This window comes from Bufo gargarizans, chromosome 3 (genome assembly GCF_014858855.1).
Source record: "Bufo gargarizans isolate SCDJY-AF-19 chromosome 3, ASM1485885v1, whole genome shotgun sequence".
Classification (NCBI taxonomy): Eukaryota; Metazoa; Chordata; class Amphibia; order Anura; family Bufonidae; genus Bufo; species Bufo gargarizans.
This window is the reverse complement of record NC_058082.1, coordinates 526,861,617-526,880,218: the sequence shown is the minus strand read 5'-3', so window position 1 is coordinate 526,880,218 and position 18,602 is coordinate 526,861,617. Positions and strand designations below refer to the sequence as shown.

The following is an 18,602-nucleotide window of genomic DNA, read 5'->3' as shown; positions in this document are numbered from 1 at the left end:
ATATACCTGCTTCCACCAAAAATTGATTAAGGGGTTCTATATACCTGCTTCCATAAAATACTGATTGAGGGGTGCAATATACTTGCTTCCACCAAATATTGATTAAGGGGTTCTATATATCTGCTTCCACAAAATACAGATTGAGGGGTGCGATATACCTGCTTCCACAAAATACAGATTGAGGGGTGCGGCATACCGGCTTCCACAAAATATTGATTAAGGGGTTATATACCGGTTTAAACAAAATACTGATTGAGGGGTACAATAAACCTGCTGCCACAAAATACTGATTAAGGGGCTTGATATACCTGCCTTCACAAAATACTGATTGAGGGGTGCAATATACCTGTTTCCACAAAATACTGATTGAGGGTTGTGATGTACCTGCTAACACTAAATATTTATTAAGGGGTTCTATATACCTGCTTCCGCAAAATACAGATTTAAGGGGTTTGATATTCCTGCTTCCACCCAATACCGATTGAGGGGTGCAATATACCTGCTTCCCCCAAATATTGATTATGGGGTTCTATATACCTGCTTCCACAAATACTGCTCTTCTCTAGGGACTTTGGCAAGGGTAATTTTAAAGATGACCGGTAAAGGAAGAGGTAAGCCTTTCTGCAGGGGTGGTAGGGGTCGGGCAGGTGCACCAGTACAGAGCCCAAGTGGGAAGTTGGGTAAGGTGCGTGCGATTACGTCAAAGGACACACTAGAGTTGGTTGAGTGGCTCACTCAACCTTCCATTTCTTTAACCTCCTCATCCTCTGTATCTGCACCCTCCTCACTCTCTTCTGTGTGCACCCCCAAAGACACCACCACCACCACCATAGTCCCTCCACTCGAGTCAGAGGAATTATTTTCCCATCGATTCCCAGACCTTACTGATGCGCAGCCATTCTTGGCATCGGATGAGGAAGAGAAGGTAGCAACAGGCGCCACCCAGCGGTCTGACGACAGTACACAGATCAGCCTAAGGAGGGTGGTCCCCACTGTTGCTGCCTACTCCGAGGAGTCAAAAAGCAGACTGCAAATGTATCTGGAGCAAGCCATCCACCATGCACGGTCACATCTTGCGCTCCCAGGACACCAGCACATGGCTCTGCAGTGTGGGCTTTTTTTTAATGTCAGCTGATGACAATAGTGTTGCCATCTGCAGCCTGTGCTGTCAACGCATAAGTCGCTGTAAGCCCAACACTCACATAGGCACTGCCTAAGGAAGGCCCCTGTCCTCCCATCACTGAGCCCAGTGGGAGCAACACTGTCAGAACCCACAAAGCCACACTCCACGTCCTGCCTCTTCTCCTTCTCCTCTCTCCTCCCATTTGTCCTCCACTCCACCTTCCACTGTGCCTTCATCTCGTTCATCTGGCAGAATGCAGGCTTCGAGCGTAAATTTGATGATGCCGGATAACCCTCTTGCCCTACTGCTGACCGTTGGCTTCTCGGAACTGCTAGCCCGCCAATTACTGCCATAAAAACTGGTGGACTCAGAGGCCTTTAGAAAATTTGTGGCCATTGGCACACCGCAATGAAAAGTCCCCGGAAGAAAATATTTCGCCCAGAAGGGCATCCCAGAGCTATATGGCTATGTTTAGTGGCAAGTGAATGTATCTCTGGCAAACAGTGTCGGTGCCAAGATACATCTGACTACAGACACATGGTCTAGCAAACACGGGCAGAGAAGGTACATAACTTTTACTGCCCACTGGGTGAACCTTCTGACGGCCGTCAAGCATGTAACCTGTGGCACCCCTGTGGATTTGGTGTTACCGCCACAGATTGCATGCAGGCCTGCCTCTTCTTCTCCTCCTACTCCATCCTCCGTCTCCTCTTTGGCTGACTCCTCCTTTTCCACTGCTACCGCCTCTTTTGCTGCACCCCCCAAGCTCCCCAAAACCTATTTGACGTGCCAGGTGAGATGTAGTCATGCTGTGCTGCGGCTGTTATGCCTGGAAGCCAAGAGCCACACCAGTACTGCACTGCTTTCAGCTCTGCGGTCGCAGGCCGATCAGTGGCTAACCCCGCTCAATTTGACAGTTGGTAAAGTGGTGTGCGACAATGGTGCCAAATTGCTGAGCTTGCTGAAACGGGGCAAAATGACACACGTGCAATGCATGGCACACGTCCTGAACTTAGTCATGCAGCGATTCGTTGCCAAATACCCCGGAGTCCAGGATGTCTTGCGGCAGGCCAGAAAAATATCTGGCCATTTTAGAAGATCTTAGATGGCCATGGCTCACCTTGCTGAAGTTCAGCAACGACACAACCAGCCCGTCAGACGTCTGATTTGTGAAAGCCCAACGCGCTGTAACTCCACCTTCCATATGCTTGAAAGGCTGCTCCAGCAGCATAGTGTCGTTAATGACTACCTGTACAAAATCTGCAGCAGGACATGTTCTGGGGAGCTTCTTTATTTTCACCGTGCGACGCATGCAGACTTCTGCGGCTATTTGATGAGATCACCAAACTGGTCAGAGGCAGCCACGGCATCATCAGTGACAGCGTACCTTACACATTCTTTCTGGAGTGTGCATTTCGTCGTGTCCTTGATCAAGCCGTTGAGGAGCAAGAGCTGGAACATGAGGAAGTCGCAATTCTGAATGAATTCACAGGGGGGGGGCTACTCCATCTGAGACAAGTCAGCAGGAATCTGAAGAGGAGTCAGAGGAGGATGGTGGCTGGCGGGTGGAGGAGGAGCAAGAAGAGCAGGCTTTGAAGGGGACTTTACATTTTTGGGGATCCCTGGTGTTGTCCGTGGCTGGGGGGAGGAGACCGAGGACAACATTCTCCTTGGCGATGAGCAGGAGCAAGGGTGCTCCACCGCTTCCAATTTAGTGCAAATGGGGGCCTTCATGCACCAGTGTTTGAAGAAGGACCCAAATATAAAAAAAATAAAGGGCAACGACCATTACTGGGTGGCAACGTACTTAGACCCCCGATACAAACATAAAATGGTGGACATGTTACCAGCATCACAGAGAGCTGTCATAATGCAGCATTTCCAGGCCTTGCTGCAAGAGATGCTGTATTCTGCTGTTGCAGGCACTGGCAGAGGAATTTCCACCCACAGCGAAACAGATGCAGGTACCAATCCTACTGCGCTGGCAAGAAGAGGGCGGTTTGAAGATGTGTTGGTCACTTCAGATATGAGATAATTCTTGCAGCCAACCCATCGACAGCCACCCTCCGGATCCAGCCTCAGGGAACGCCTAGACCGACAGGTGTCCAACTACATCAGGGTAACTGGCGATGTGGACGCTCTGGGAAGTGAGGAACCCCTGGACTACTGGGTGTGTAGGCTTGACCTGTGGCCAGAGCTGGCACAATTTGCCATGGAACTCTTAACTTGCCCCTTGTCGAGTGTCCTGTCTGAAAGGACGTTCAGCGCAGCAGGGGGATCGTGACCGATAAGCGCTCTCGCCTAGCTCACGACAGTGTGCACAACCTCACATTTCTAAAAATGAATGAGGCATGGATCTCAGAGGAATTCAACACCTTTGACGTCCATGTGTAATTGAATTTCCTCAAGCTAGCCCACACATATCCGCCACCACCCAGAACAAAGAATGGTCCTTGTCACTAATCACTTGTTTTTTTCTGTCAGATGAATGCATCATTTTTGGGGCCTTTACTCCACTGGCCTACAGTAAAATTGTTATTCAGTGATCGCCTAATGTACCTCCAGCCACAAAATCACTTGTTCTTTTCTCTCAGATGAATGCCTAATTTTTGGGGCCTGTACTGTCCTATAGTAAAATTGTTAATCAACGACCGTCTAATATACCTCCAGCCACATAATCACTTGTTCTTTTCTCTCAGATGAATGCCTAATTTTTTGGGCCTGTACTGTCCTATAGTAAAATTGTTAATCAACGACCGTCTAATATACCTCCAGCCACATAATCACTTGTTCTTTTCTCTCAGATGAATGCCTAATTTTTTGGGCCTGTACTGTCCTATAGTAAAATTGTTAATCAACGACCGTCTTATATACCTCCAGCCACATAATCACTTGTTCTTTTCTGTCAGGTGAATGCCTAATTTTTGGGGCCTGTACTTCCGTGGCCTAAAATAAATATTTTATAAGCTCCAGTAGGGCACATTTTTGAGAGTTTCCCTTTAAGATGCATAAAAATGGCCCCTGATTAAAATTCATTTTTTGTGGGAATTTTTTGTCATTGATCCCCCTCTGGTATGTCACTGTCCATGTTGTGGGACTATTTGTGCACTTCTAGTAAGTATTTGGTGTCTGGAAATATGACCTGAAGGTTTTTCAGGTTCACCTGCCATTAAAGTCAATAGGGTCCACCGCGAACTTGCGGTTCGCGAATATTTGATCGCGAACGTGCATTCCCGTTCGTGAATCGTCCCGGCCGATGTTCGTCCATCACTATTAAACATATGACGAGCTGCTGAGCATCTTGAATGTCCTGTAAAACCACATCACTCTCCAAGCAGCCCCTGATGCCAATAGCTAGTTTTTTCCATAAGCATAGCATGGTGAGATATTCACTCTAAAGGAGTTTTCCAGTATACTGTATTAAAAAGAAGTTAGAAGAGGGATGTGCTCCATGCCCCCTCCATTACCTGATCTGGAAGACCAAGAGCAATAAACATCTCTATGCTAAAGTTGATAACCCCTACACCAAGCATACTATTCATTTTTGGCATAGTCTTATCAAGAAGCATACCATCCCACTCCCTAACTGCCTGGAGCTCCCCTTGTTAGCATCAATCCCAAACGGTTGGAGATTGATCAGGAATAGGATCCCAATGGCTATAGGATACCTTTGAAAGCCCTATACTCAGCCACCTCTCCAGTAGAGTACACCAAATATATAGAAAGTGGGGATCTCCCCAAATTTAATAGGAGGGAATACGACAAAATAACGAAGCATCTCTCAGTGCTAAGCCCTCGAGTCATGACTCAAAATAGTGAACATGATCTCACCAAATTGATGATTATTAAGACTCCCATAGACCACGGAATTTCTAGGTTCTACTCCATTGTTAATAACACGATATCCTCACCATTATTCCTGTCTAGCTGGTCTAAAGAACTTAACAGATCTTTTAACGAGCAAGAAACCATGGCGATTCTACATTCCTCCACTCCCAAAATTACGTCCACTAGACTCCAAGAATCGCACTACAAAATACTTTCCAGATGGTACAGGACTCCTGTTATTTTGAACAAAGTTAATCCCGAAATTCCTGCACACTGCTGGAGATGTGGTGAAGGGGTTGGGTCAATAACCCATATCTGGTATTCCTGCCCTAAGATTGTGCCACTGTGGGGAAAATTCAACCAAATTATTAGTGAAATATATGGGTCACAAATAGAGATGGATGCAGAACTTGTTCTGCTTGGGCTATATAATAAAAAACATAACGCTATTAAAGACTGTCTGTTTCCCTTTCTCATTGCTTCACTAAAAACCATAATTCCCAGACATTGGCTGAGTGTGGAGGTTCCGTCTATTCAGGACTGGATGGAGGAGGTCCTAACAATCAGTCGCTTCGAAAAACTAAAATGGATAATTGCTGGCAGCCCTGAAAAGTATCTCAGGATCTGGTCCAAGTGGTGTAGCTATATCTCCACTGGCAAACTGTCTAAGTTCTTTGACTAAAGTTCATACATTTAGATCTCTAATTACTTTTCTTTCCTTATGCTCTTGAATTTTCTAACAAAACATGTGACAATTTTTTTCCTCTCCCCCACATTGTTTGACCCCTTGTTTTGTCTCCCTCTTCTCCCCTCCCCTCTTCCCACCCCTCCTTTCCCTTCACCATTTTCTGAATCAACTTCCGTACTGATTTATATTGATGTTTTTTCAAATAATCACGTTTCTTAATATGCTTTTTGAAATTAGGAAGTGTTATCCCTGTGATGTCACAACAGGTTATGATATGTACAAACTTCCATTTGTGATGGTGATGTTTTATCACATTTTATATTATGTTAAACTTGTATCATTTTATTATTATACTTGTTAATAAAACGAAATTTACAAGAAGATAGCTATAGATTCTATGTAGAGTACTTGTGATTGTGAAAAAGTGTTCAGCACTCACCCAAGGGGCTGAATGGACAATATTGAATAACAATATAAAAAAAACAAGTCCTAGATCATATACAATATAGGCTACACAATAAAACAATTGAATAACTATATACAGAAGACACAATTGCACACCTTTAAGTATTTGCAAGATAACAATATGCAAACTGGGCAATAAACTGTCTGCATCACAGCTTTCATCTCTGAGAGGTCAGTTAGGTAGTCATATCGTACTCTAGTTTATTCTCAGAATAAGTACTGTATGTCCTGATCACAACCCTATTAAGAGAGTAATCTGTGAGCAATTAAAAACAACAGAGTCAATAAGCTATTAGGTTCCCAACTCACATCCATTCCTATATACAGTAGATCACGTATATTCACAAAGTGATGAATACAATAACTTGTCAGCGCATCTCGTGTCTTGCTCACTTCAGCAAACCGCATTTATTATGTAGAGGAAGTTGATAAAAGCCACTTGTGATTGCCTATATTGCCTTCTTTTCTGGTTTGATTTGTTTTTCCAACACAATATACACTGCACATTCCCATGGTTACGACCACCCTGAAATTAATCAGCAGTGGCCGTGCTTGCACACTATAGGAAAAGTACCAGCCTATGTGTGCTCCCACAGCCCCGGCCACCAGAGAGGCCGATGCTTTTCCTACAGTGTGCAGGCACAACCACCGCTGATGGATTGCAGGGTGGTCGTAAACATGAAATTGAGTAGTGTATAATGTGATGGAAAAATGAATCGAGACAGAAAACGAGGCAATGTGGACAATTACAATATATTAAGTGCCTAGTATTAACTTTTCTACATGATAAATGCCACTTTCTGAATTGAAACAACCCCTTTAACTGCGGCTAATTGTTTATAAATGAATATATTCATTACAGTGGTTCCCCCATTAGTTCTGTAAATCCCAGTCATTGTTAGCTCCATAAACATACATGAATGTAATATCGGCCATACACTGTGGTATACAGTAGGTCCAGTTAGGTTAGGTAGTCATATTGAACTCTAGTTTATTCTCAGGATAAGTACTGTATGTCCTGATCACAACCCTATTAAGCTTAGTATTTATCTCCTCTTTTATAAACTTTCTACAGGAAATGCCTTGAATTATTACTTTATCAGCGATTGTTTATTATACAGAAGTGGCCTTGTATTACAAAATGCATAACGTAAAGGATTTATACAAACACTTCAAAATTCCAAACTGTATACCTCTACCGACAGCTGTAAATCCATTGGAAGTTGATTCTTCCCTTTGAATAGCCGTTGCTTTGAGTTTGTAAACTTCTCAGGATATAAAATACATTGTCCTGTGTTCTGGTATCAGGTATTGTTTGCATTGAATACATTTCCGCTTCACTCATAAAGATGTGTATTTCTTTTTTTCAGTTTACATCACCAATGTGTCATGTATATTATTCAACATAACCAGTCTAAATTGTTCCTGGACCTTTGGAACAGATGCCCCTGATGACATCAACTACTCATTTGCTTTGAGGTATAACATAATATCATTTTTTTTCCTGCCATATGCAACAAAAAACACTAACTCTGTACATATTTTTCTCTGCACAGGTTAAACGCTAAATGGTTTGCTTGCCCACACTACTTGAAAGGACAGAAAAAGAATGTTGGCTGTTATATGAAAGATGTTCTTTCAGGCTGTACAGACACATCTCTGAATAAGATAAGGATCGGTTTTTTTTGTGGCTCATATAATTTCTCAAAAACATTCAGGCCTGAAGCTGTAGGTGAGATGCACTTGATTAATTTACTTTCCCTAAATACACTACTGGAAAATGAAAAAAAGAGCACTTAGAAAAACTAAAGGGGTTATCCAACACGTATAATGCCACCCAAAACGCACCTAATACACGGTATACCTACCCTGCTCCCCGGCACCTGCGTTGCTCCTGTGGCCCGCATGGCTGCTGCTGCATCTCCCCATCGTGCAGATTAAAACAATGTGAGGCTTACAGATTCCATATACGTTCTATGGATTCTATGGATTCAAGCAGGATAAGGCCATGTTCACATGGTGGAAAGATATGTTGGATAAATCCAGTGTTTATTTTGCAGTGGACCTCTCAGCAGAAATCTAAAACTGACCCTTAGGCCTCCTGCACACGAACGTGTGTGCCCCATGGTCATGCTGCGTCCCTGTCCGTGGGGCAGCCGCAGCGGATTGCTGACCCATTCACTTTAACATGTTCTATCTTTTTGCAGAATGGAAGTACGGGACGAAACCCCACGGAAGCACTCTGTAGTGCTTCCGTAGGGTTCCGTTCCGTGCTTCCATCCTGCATTATTCCGCATCTCTGGATTTGCAGACCCATTGAATTGAATGGGTGCACATCCGTGATGCGGAATGCCCACGGGAAGGTGCCCATGTATTGCGGATCCGCAAATGCGGTCCGCAATATGGCAACGGGAAGCACACGTTCGTGTGCCAGAGGGCTTAGACTGGATTCACACGTGACTGATTAGCTGCGGATTTGCCTTTGCAGCTTTTTGTGCAGCAAATCTGCAGCGTTGTACAGTACCAGCAAAGCAGATGAGAATTTCAGAATTTAGCTGGTGCCTTTTTTGTCTGCTGCAGATTAGAAACAGAAATGCTACAGATTTTCTGCTGCAGAATTTTGTGGATTTTGGCATGGAAATAACGTGAACATAGCCTAATATTTAAATGTATCTTGAACCCTCTCCCACCCCACCAAATATTACTTTACTCTAAGCTCCTTTACTGCTATTTTCCCTATGCAACACTGCAAAATGAAACATGAATTCACTGTAATCTCATCTTTATTGTAGAAATACTTACCCCTCCAAGAAATATTCAAGTGTTATCTGAAAATGGGAAAATTATAATAAAATGGTTTCCACCCCCAAGTATCGTGATCAGTGGCCTTGAAGAGGGAATGACGTCTACATATTATGATGAGGAAGAGGGTAATTTTCTGTATGAAATAAAATTAATAGAGGACAAGTCAAAGGTAATATTCAGGGTAAGCACATACAACGTATAGCTGACACCCACCGCTGATGCTGCTGGCAGAGGTACTAAGCCATTGCTAGTAGCACGTGGCAGTACATGACAAAAATTGTCAACCTCATGGGTGTTTTTTTTTTTTTTTTCTGAACTGGACGGATCTATCCCTCCATTATAATGGTGTGCCATTGTACAGGAACTACCACTCCCCCATGCCATGCCATAACGGTGCAGTGCAGGGAAAAATAAAAGATCGGAAAACATTTGGCTCAGCTGAATTTCAATAATTATGCCTCATTCACATGCAGGGGCGTAAACACAATCCATGGGGCCCCAGTGCGAAACTGATCCATAGGGCCCCCTCTCCGTCGCCGCACCCCCGACTCGCCGCCACCCCCCCACAACCTGCCTCCACCTCCCTGCCATACGCGTGCATGTGAATGTAGGTATATACGGTATATATTATATACTATATATCACTATATACAAGAAGATGATATACGGTATAACATCTTCTTGTATATAGTGATATAGTGGACCATGCTGATGATGTTACCTGGGTATCTCCTGTATATAATTATATATGTACAGCTGGTATAAGTTATACATCTTGTATATAGTGATATGGACCATGCTGGTATAACCTGGGTATTTCCTGTAAATAAATATATATTTACAGCTTGTATAAGTTATACATCTTTTTGTATATAGGGATATGGAGCATGCTGGTATAACCTAGGTAGCTCCTTATATGATTATATATGTACAGCTGGTATAAGTTACACATCTTAATATACCAGAAGTTGTATAACTTATACCAGGCCAGCTCAAATATAATAATATACAGAACATACCAAGGCCAGATAGTAACTAATACCAGCTGGGCTGGCTCAGGCTGAGAGCTGCTGAATCGACCTGCTGAAAGTCAGTGGCAACTGGCAAGGCTGAATGCTGGAGGCTGGCTGGGCTCAGTGTGGGCTCTGGCTGGCTGAATGAGTGCTTCTCCTGGGCCTGGCTCAGGCTGGCAGAAATGTCTGACAGAGAGAGAGAACGAGGCGAGGTGGGGTGAGTCACTGTAGTATAGAGTCAGATTGCTGAGCAAGTGGGCGGTGGCAGACTAGCAGTGGCTCCCACGCTCTTCTGTTTCCAACTTCCTGCTGGACCTGCAGCTCTGATAACTTTGTGACCCCACATAACCGTGCAGTGTGATCCGGGCATACTGCCAGGCCGTGCCCCCTACCATTGGTACTTAAAGTGACCATGTTTGAGCCAGACCCGCCGTCCCATTATCCATAACAACATGGGACTTCTGGCCGTCCATCCTGGCCTTGAGCCGGACCAGGAGTCTAAAAACCGGACATCTGGCATCCCTAAGAGCAGCAGTGGCAGAAAGACTGAGGCCAGCAGCAGCCATTTCAGTTAGATTAGAGCCAAAGCTGCAGAGTGGCTGTAATCGGACTAAAATGGCTGGTGGCCTCAGTGAGTCTCTCTGCCACTCCAGAGAAACCTCATATTTGCCAACTCAGCCCCATCAGACCTGCCCATCAGATCGGCCCAAAGACCCCCACTCAGCCCCCATCAGACCTCAGATCAGCCCAAATACCCCCATCAAACCCCCACTCAGCCCCAATCAGACCTTAGATCAGCCCAAATAACCCCATCACCATCAGACCCCCACTAAGCCCCCATCAGAACTCAGATTAGCCCAAATACCCCCATCACCATCAGACCCCTACTCAGCCTCCATCAGACCTCAGATCAGCTCAAAGACCCCCAGTCAGCCCCATCAGACCTCAGATCAGCCCAAAGACCCCCAGTCAGCCCCAATCAGACCTCAGATCAGCCAAAAGACCCCCATCATCATCAGACCACCACTGAGCCCCCATAAGACCTCAGATCAGCACAAAGATCCCATCAGCCCCCCCCTCAGCCCCCATCAGAACTCAGATCAGCCTAAAGACACCCACTCAGCCCCCATCAGACCTCGGATCAGCCCAAAGAATCCTATCAGACCCCCACTAAACCCCCATCAGACCTCAGATCAGCCCAAAGACCTTCACTCAGCCCCCATCAGACCTCAGATCAGCCCAAAGACCCCCATCAGAACCCCACTCAGCCCCATTCGGATCAGATCAATCAGCAGCGGCAGCCCACAGAGTGATCCCCTGGCCAGGCCCCAATACTTACCTGTTCTGCACTGCGGGGCTACTAATCCTATTCGGGCCTCCGGCATAAGTCGCACTCCTCTCTCTGTCTTCCCAGCCGGCGCTGCACTGTCACCTGACAGTGTGTAGCATCAGGTCATAGTGCGCGCACTACATCCTGACAGTGTGCGCGCTCAGAAAGGTGAAGCGCCGGCCGGGGAGGGTAAGTATATTAAAGGGGCAGGCGGTGGGCCGCACGGAAGCGAGAAGCACTGGGTGGCGGGCCGCGGGCCCTACCGTACAGCACTACTGCAGGGCAAGGCCAGGGGACCACAGGTGGCCGGGCCCCTTGGAGTTCTGAGCCTGGTCGCAACTGCGACCCCTGTATGTACGCCAGTGTTCACATGTCAGTGTTTTGGTCAGTGATTATCATCAGTTATTTTGAGCCAAAACCAGGTCTGACACATAACAAGTGCAGAGCTTTACTTTAGACCTTATGTTTGTGGAGGCTACAATCCTGGTTTCAGCTCAAAATCACTGATGGTGATCACTGACCAAAACACTGATGTGTCAATGAGGCATAAGGAACATGTACAAAGGGGCACATCATATTTTACAGTACGGTAGCTACAGTGAGATCTTATACATGGATGAATATAAAGAAGGCATTGCTAAAAAATGTATCATTTTTTCCATATTACAGCAATATTACACTGAAAAAGAAGAACAAATATTTACTGATCTGGTAAAGAACAAAAAATATTATGTGCAAATAAGGGCTCGGCACAGGCAGGAATTCTGCAAATTATGGGGAGAATGGAGTGTACCAGTATTTATAAGTAAAGGTATGATACATTGTATACAAAAAGTTACCATTTCAAAAGTTTTCAGAATGTCAAAGTAGAGAACATACTAAATTACCACCTATACTGTCCTTCGAAACGGATTACTTGAAACTTGGCATGCATATTCCATAATATGATGTTCACATGTCATTGGATATAAATCTTAGAAAACTACAGAGCAAATCTACCAAAAGAGAGAACATACTAAAGTGTTGGTCGAGCAGAAAAGTGCTCAGGTGCTCAAATAGAACAGCTCGGGATGCTCGGATGGAAGTCAATGAGAGAATTAAACGAGGCACCACCTGCTCTGAAGAGAGAAGGGTGTCTGGTTTATAGTAAAAGGTCAGAAATTGATGGAAAAAAACACTGAAATGGTTCTGGAACAGCATGAGGAGGATGTCTGGATGCATCTTGGACTCCCAGGTCGCTGTTGGGAACAATGTTGTCCGAGTAGTTTACCACTTTTATAGACTGACAATAATATGCACCAAACTTAAGATGAAATATATTTTAGAGGAAAAATGTTATGAAACATTCGTTCCTGTATATTTACTTGTATATAAAGTGCAAGTGCTGCCAAAAAATACAAGGAAGAGACACAACCTGTATATCACATAAAGGAGAGCCTCATTCACATTGTGGTACAATTGTTCAGGTAGTGGGTCTTCTACACTCATAAAGCCTATGCACTAAGTGAAACTGCCAAAAATTACATTGATCTGGTACTCCAATACACCCTTTATTACACATAAAGGAGGGAATCATACACACCCTTGAGAAATTATGAATGATGGCCTGCTGGTGACCCTAAAAAACATTAGGAGCATGGGCCTGCTGGTAATCCTATAAAACATTAAGGGCGAGGGCCTGCTGCTGATCTGACCATCTAAAACATTAGCGGTGAAGGTCTGCTGCTGAGCTGACCATCTAAAACATTAGGGGTGAGGGCCTGCTGCCGAGCTGACCATCTACAAAATTTGTTGGTGAGGGCCTGCTGCCGAGCTGACCATCTAAAAAATTGTGTGGGTGAGGGCCTGCTGCCTAGCTGACCATCTAAATAATTTTGTGGGCGAGGGCCTGCTGCCGAGCTGACCATCTAAATAATTTTGTGGGCGAGGGCCTGCTGCCGAGCTGACCATCTAAAAAATGTTGTGGGTGAGGGCCTGCTGCCGAGCTGACCATCTTTAAAATTTTGTGCGCAAGGGCCTGCTGCCAAGCTAACGATCTAAAAATTTAGGGGTGAGGCCCTGCTGCTCAGCTGTCCCTCTAAAACAATATGGTTGAGGGCCTGCTGGTTACCATCAAAAACCTTATTGGTGAGGGCCTGCTGGTGACCCTCTAAAACATTATGGGTGAGGGCCCGCTGCTGAGATGACCCTGTGAAACATTAGGAGCGAGGGCAGCCTAAAAGTCTTGAGCGCGAATATTCAAATCGCAAATTTTAATCGCGAATATCGTCGCTTCGAGAATTCGCGAATATTTAGAACATAGACTATATATTTGTATTCACGAATAGTGCTGAATATTCTAATCGCAAATTTATCACAAATTTTTCGTGAATATACAGCTGCAAGATATAGTATGTGAACCCTTTGGAATGATATAGATTTCTGCATAAATTGGTCATAAAATGTGATCTGATCTTAATCTAAATCACAACAATAGACAATCACAGTCTGCTTAAACTAATAACACACAAAGAATTAAATGTTACCATGTTTTTATTGAACACACCATGTAAACATTCATAGTGCAGGTGGACAAAGTATGTGAACCCCTAGACTAATGACATCTCCAAGAGCTAATTGGAGTGCGATGTCAGCCAACTGGAGTCCAATCAATGGGATGAGATTGGAGGTGTTGGTTACAGCTGCCCTGCCCTATAAAAAAAACACACACCAGTTCTGGGCTTGCTTTTCACAAGAAGCATTACCTGATGTGAATGATGCCTTGCCCAAAAGAGCTCCCAGAAGACCTACGATTAAGAATAGTTGACTTGCATAAAGCTGGAAAGGGTTATAAAAGTATCTCCAAAAGCCTTGCTGTTCATCAGTCCACGGTAAGACAAATTGTCTATAAATGGAGAAAGTTCAGCACTGCTGCTACTCTCCCTAGGAGAGGCCGTCCTGTAAAGATGACTGCAAGAGCACAGCGCAGACTGCTCAATGAGGTGAAGAAGAATTCTAGAGTGTCAGCTAAAGACTTACAAAAGTCTCTGGCATATGCTAACATCCCTGTTAGCGAATCTATGATACGTAAAACACTAAACAAGAATGGATTTCATGGGAAGATACCACAGAGGAAACCATTGGTGTCCCCCCAAAAAACCCATTGCTGCACGTTTACAGTTTGCACAAAAGCACCTGGATGTTCCACAGCAGTACTGGCAAAATATCCTGTGGACAGATGAAACCAAAGTTGAGTTTGGAAGAAACATATGTGTGGGGAAAAAGAGGCACAGCACACCAACATCAAAACCTCATGGAAAACCGACCAGAAGGCGTGAGTCAAATCTATTACAAATAATACTAATGGTACTAGAATAGTCCAAAAATAGCATAATTTTATTAGGAAATCACAAGAGGACACATGATTAACGCAAGTCACACAAAGACAATTGATACAGGTCACAATACATATTAAAAACCAAGGGGACCGATGGTGAACTGCCGGTACGTATAAATAAAGTGCATGTGCATAAAACTTTCCAATTGGTCATCAATAAGAGGATATGTAATATCCACACACTAACATAAATTACCTAAATGCACTATTTGTAGAACAGATGCCAAAAAGTGGACGTGATAATACACACCACATTTGGCTAGCTGAGGCAATGAGGTAAATAGAGTTGTAACCAGCACATAGAAAAAATACTGACCACACAATTATGGTATACCGTACAGCAACACCACCGGTCCACTCCCCAATGCACGTTTCGCGTACAGCTTTTTCAAGGGGTGCTGGTTGGTGTGGTGAAGATGATGCCTTAAGTAGGTGGAATAACTGTATCTCATTTGCTAGTGGGCTGTCATTCAACCAAACCACTGTTATTGGTTGGCCTGCCATCCGCATGCTTCAACTCACCTGAACGCTATCACATGGTGAGTGCTCCACACATGGCGCCCGGCATTCCACAATGAACACCGCGCCGCAGGCCACGCCACACCGGTCCGGAGGATGGCTTTGATGGCTTTTATGGCTTTTACTGCGTGACGATCGTCATCCAGGAGCGGCGGGCGGCGCCCCAGCCCGGCGCATGCGTGGAATGACTGGCGCTCCGCAACCACCATGTTGGGTGAGGGCATGCGGACCGGCCACTATTACATTTTTACATTATTCAGATCCAATACAAGCAAGCCACCAATTTGTAATCGAATGGATGTAATTTCATTCCAAATGGTAGATTTCAAATGCAGTATATAATATCATAATATGACATCCTAAAATAGAAGCAACATACATAGACACTCATCAAAATGGGCAAGGCACACAGCAAGTTAAATAACCCCATCACTGATCATAATTGGAATATAAAACCTATTGATGTTTTTAGGTTTTGGTTATTTTTAATATATATGTATACATATATGTATATAACAATATAGTGCATGGATGTGCAGCGCTATTGCGCTATACACATACCACACACTGCACAGGGGTGGTTGTCACGTACACTGGATTATACAATAATTCAGTGTAGGAAAACTGGAACAGAGATACATGGGGGAAAAAGTTTTGACGCTTGCGCATGTAAAAAACAAAAATTAAAAAAAATGTATATCTTACCTGTGAAAGAAAAAAATTAAAGGTTAGTGCGTGCAATCAACCTCATATTACATGATACACTAGTGCATTACATATAATTAGCAATATAAATCAACCCCAACATTATAATAAATTGTGCATGACCGAATTAGCAATTCTAACCCAGCCTAGAAGAAGGCTGGAAAAGATTGTGTTCAACTAGTTGTCTCTCTGTGATGCACAACATTGTGCGCACAAAGATAAAATATTTTCCAGAAAAATATTCAATATTATATGTGATAATAGATTGTAATTAATATGAATAAAAACATAATGATAATAAACTCACAAAAGTACAAAAGGTGAATTGTTACACATAATATAAAAAGTGCTGTTATGTGATTGGGTCAAAACCCCTCCCAGTAGACTAACTATAAATGAGCGCATGACACAATGACATCACCACGCCCATTCCTACATGAGTACCATCCCCCTAAATGACCCCGAAATCTATTTGTTGCATTATTACATACATTGTCTGTCTTTAAAATCCCATGCAGAACACATCATGTATACCCATTCTCAATAACGCAAGCATGCTCATGAGTTGATTGACCCCTCGCATGATCCACAACCCACTCAAGACTCCATCACACACACATCCATGGTAATCACATAAAACATAAAAGAACCTGGACACAGCAAGGAGATTCAAGGAGGAGATATTCACAAAAAGGATGCAAAAGGCACCTTATCATTTAACTTGGGTCTGGAGTTTAATTATCCACTTACTTTCAACCTGTTCAAGACGCCTAAAGAGGTCACCGCCCTGAGAGCCTAAATTTACATTTGTGTGACTTGCGTTAATCATGTGTCCTCTTGTGATTTTCTAATAAAATTATGCTATTTTTGGACTATTCTAGTACTATTAGTATTATTTGTAATAGATTTGACTCACTCCTTCTGGTCGGTTTTCCATGAGGTTTTGATGTTGGTGTGCTGTCCCTCTTTTTCCTTGTTCCTTGTTTTCTATGCTTTAATTAGGGGTGGGCCCTGTTCCTTATCAAAACCTCATCCCAAACGTGAAGTATGGTGGTGGGGGCATCATAGTTACGGGCTGCATTGCTGCGTCAGGGCCTGGACGGATAGCTATCATCAAAGGAAAAATGAGTTCCCAAGTTTATCAAGACATTTTGCAGGAGAACTTAAGGCCATCTGTCCACCAGCTGAAGCTTAACAGAAGATGGGTGTTGCAACAGGACAACGACCCAAAGCATAGAAGTAAATCAACAACAGAATGGCTAAAACAGAGGAAAATACGCCTTCTGGAGTGGCCCAGTCAGAGTCCTGACCTCAAGAAGGCGATTCACACTAGACATCCCAAGAATATTGCTGAACTGAAACAGTTCTGTAAAGAGGAATGGTCAAGAATCACTCCTGACCGTTGTGAACATCTGATCTGCAACTACAGGAAACGTTTGGTTGAAGTTATTGCTGCCAAAGGAGGTTCAACCAGTTATTAAATCCAGGGGTTCACATACTTTTTCCACCTTCACTGTGAATGTTTACATGGTGTGTTCAATAAAAACAGGGTAACATTTAATTCTTAGTGTGTTATTAGTTTAAGCAGACTGTGATTGTCTATTGTTGTGACTTAGATGAAGATCAGATCACATTTTATGACCAATTTGTGCAGAAATCCATATCATTACAAAGGCCTCGCATAATTTTTCTTGCAACTGTATTATATTGCTGATTTTTGCAATCAAGTAAACAATGACTGGAGATCACAAATTCTCGAATTTGAAAATTGATGGCGAATATTCGGCCCAAAATTTGCGAAATATTGCAAATTTGAATATTGCCTATGCCGCTCATCACTACAGCCTAATAAGCATGTTGACATGATAGAGGAGGAAGACGAGAAAAGGGAGATTGAACCATATACCCTTATTAGTGGTGGAAGGGGTGCATGGGAATTCAATGTATTCGATACACCATAAAAGCCACATTTAGAGTGCCTTTATGTTCAGCCGCTTTCCTCTGGTGGAGTAGAGAAGTCAGGGGCAGCCCAGGCCTTGTTCATTTTTATAAGAGTCAACCGGTCAGCATTTTCAGTTGACAGGTGGATGCCCTTATAAGTTATTATGCCCCCAGCAGCACTAAATACCCACTTAGACAAAACACTGGCGACAGGGCAGGTCAGCAGCTCTAAGGCATAGAGCGCCAGTTCGTGCCACGTGTCCAGCTTGGACACCCAGTAGTTTTAGGACACTGAGGGATCATTGAGGACGCTGACACGGTCTGCTATGTATTTCTTCACCATCTTCCAAAATGTTTCCCTCCTTGTGACAGTAGGCTGGGCATCAGTGTGAGGGTGCTGGCGGAGTGTCATGAAACTGTCCAAGGCTTTGGAGAGTGTTGCCCTGCCTCTGTTGGAACTGCTGTGTGTTCCACTTGTCTCCCCTCATCGGTTGCCAAAGGAACTACTGACTCTGCCGCCAGCGTTGTCAGATGAAAATTTTAGGAATTATTTTTCAACAAGGACCTTCTGGTATTACACCATTTTGCTTGTCCTCTCCACCAGAGAAATGAGAGATGAGAAGTTCTCTTTGTAGCGGCGGTCGAGAAGGATGAGCAACCAGTAATCCGTGTTGTCTAAAATGCGTATAACGCATGGGTTGCTGGAAAGGCAGCCTAACATGAAGTCAGCCATGTGTGCCAGTGTACCAACCGGCAAGACTTCGCTGTCGTCATCAGACTCTCAATCTCCTCATCCTCTTCCTCCTCTT

At 43.9% G+C, this 18,602-nt stretch overlaps 1 protein-coding gene across 5 annotated transcripts in view; it reads left to right on the top strand.

Moving 5' to 3' along the window:
- Positions 1–18,602, top strand: part of LOC122930542 (interleukin-5 receptor subunit alpha-like) — a 141,828-nt gene that overhangs the window by 98,906 nt on the left and 24,320 nt on the right. For 4 of the 5 annotated variants that reach the window (XM_044284010.1, XM_044284014.1, XM_044284013.1 and 1 more), the window contains 4 exons: positions 7,475–7,583; positions 7,661–7,836; positions 8,897–9,090; positions 11,922–12,063. In XM_044284010.1, coding sequence (XP_044139945.1) covers positions 7,475–7,583; positions 7,661–7,836; positions 8,897–9,090; positions 11,922–12,063 — 621 coding nt within the window. The remainder of the gene's footprint in view (positions 1–7,474; positions 7,584–7,660; positions 7,837–8,896; positions 9,091–11,921; positions 12,064–18,602) is intronic. The other variant, XM_044284012.1, reaches the window with a different exon arrangement.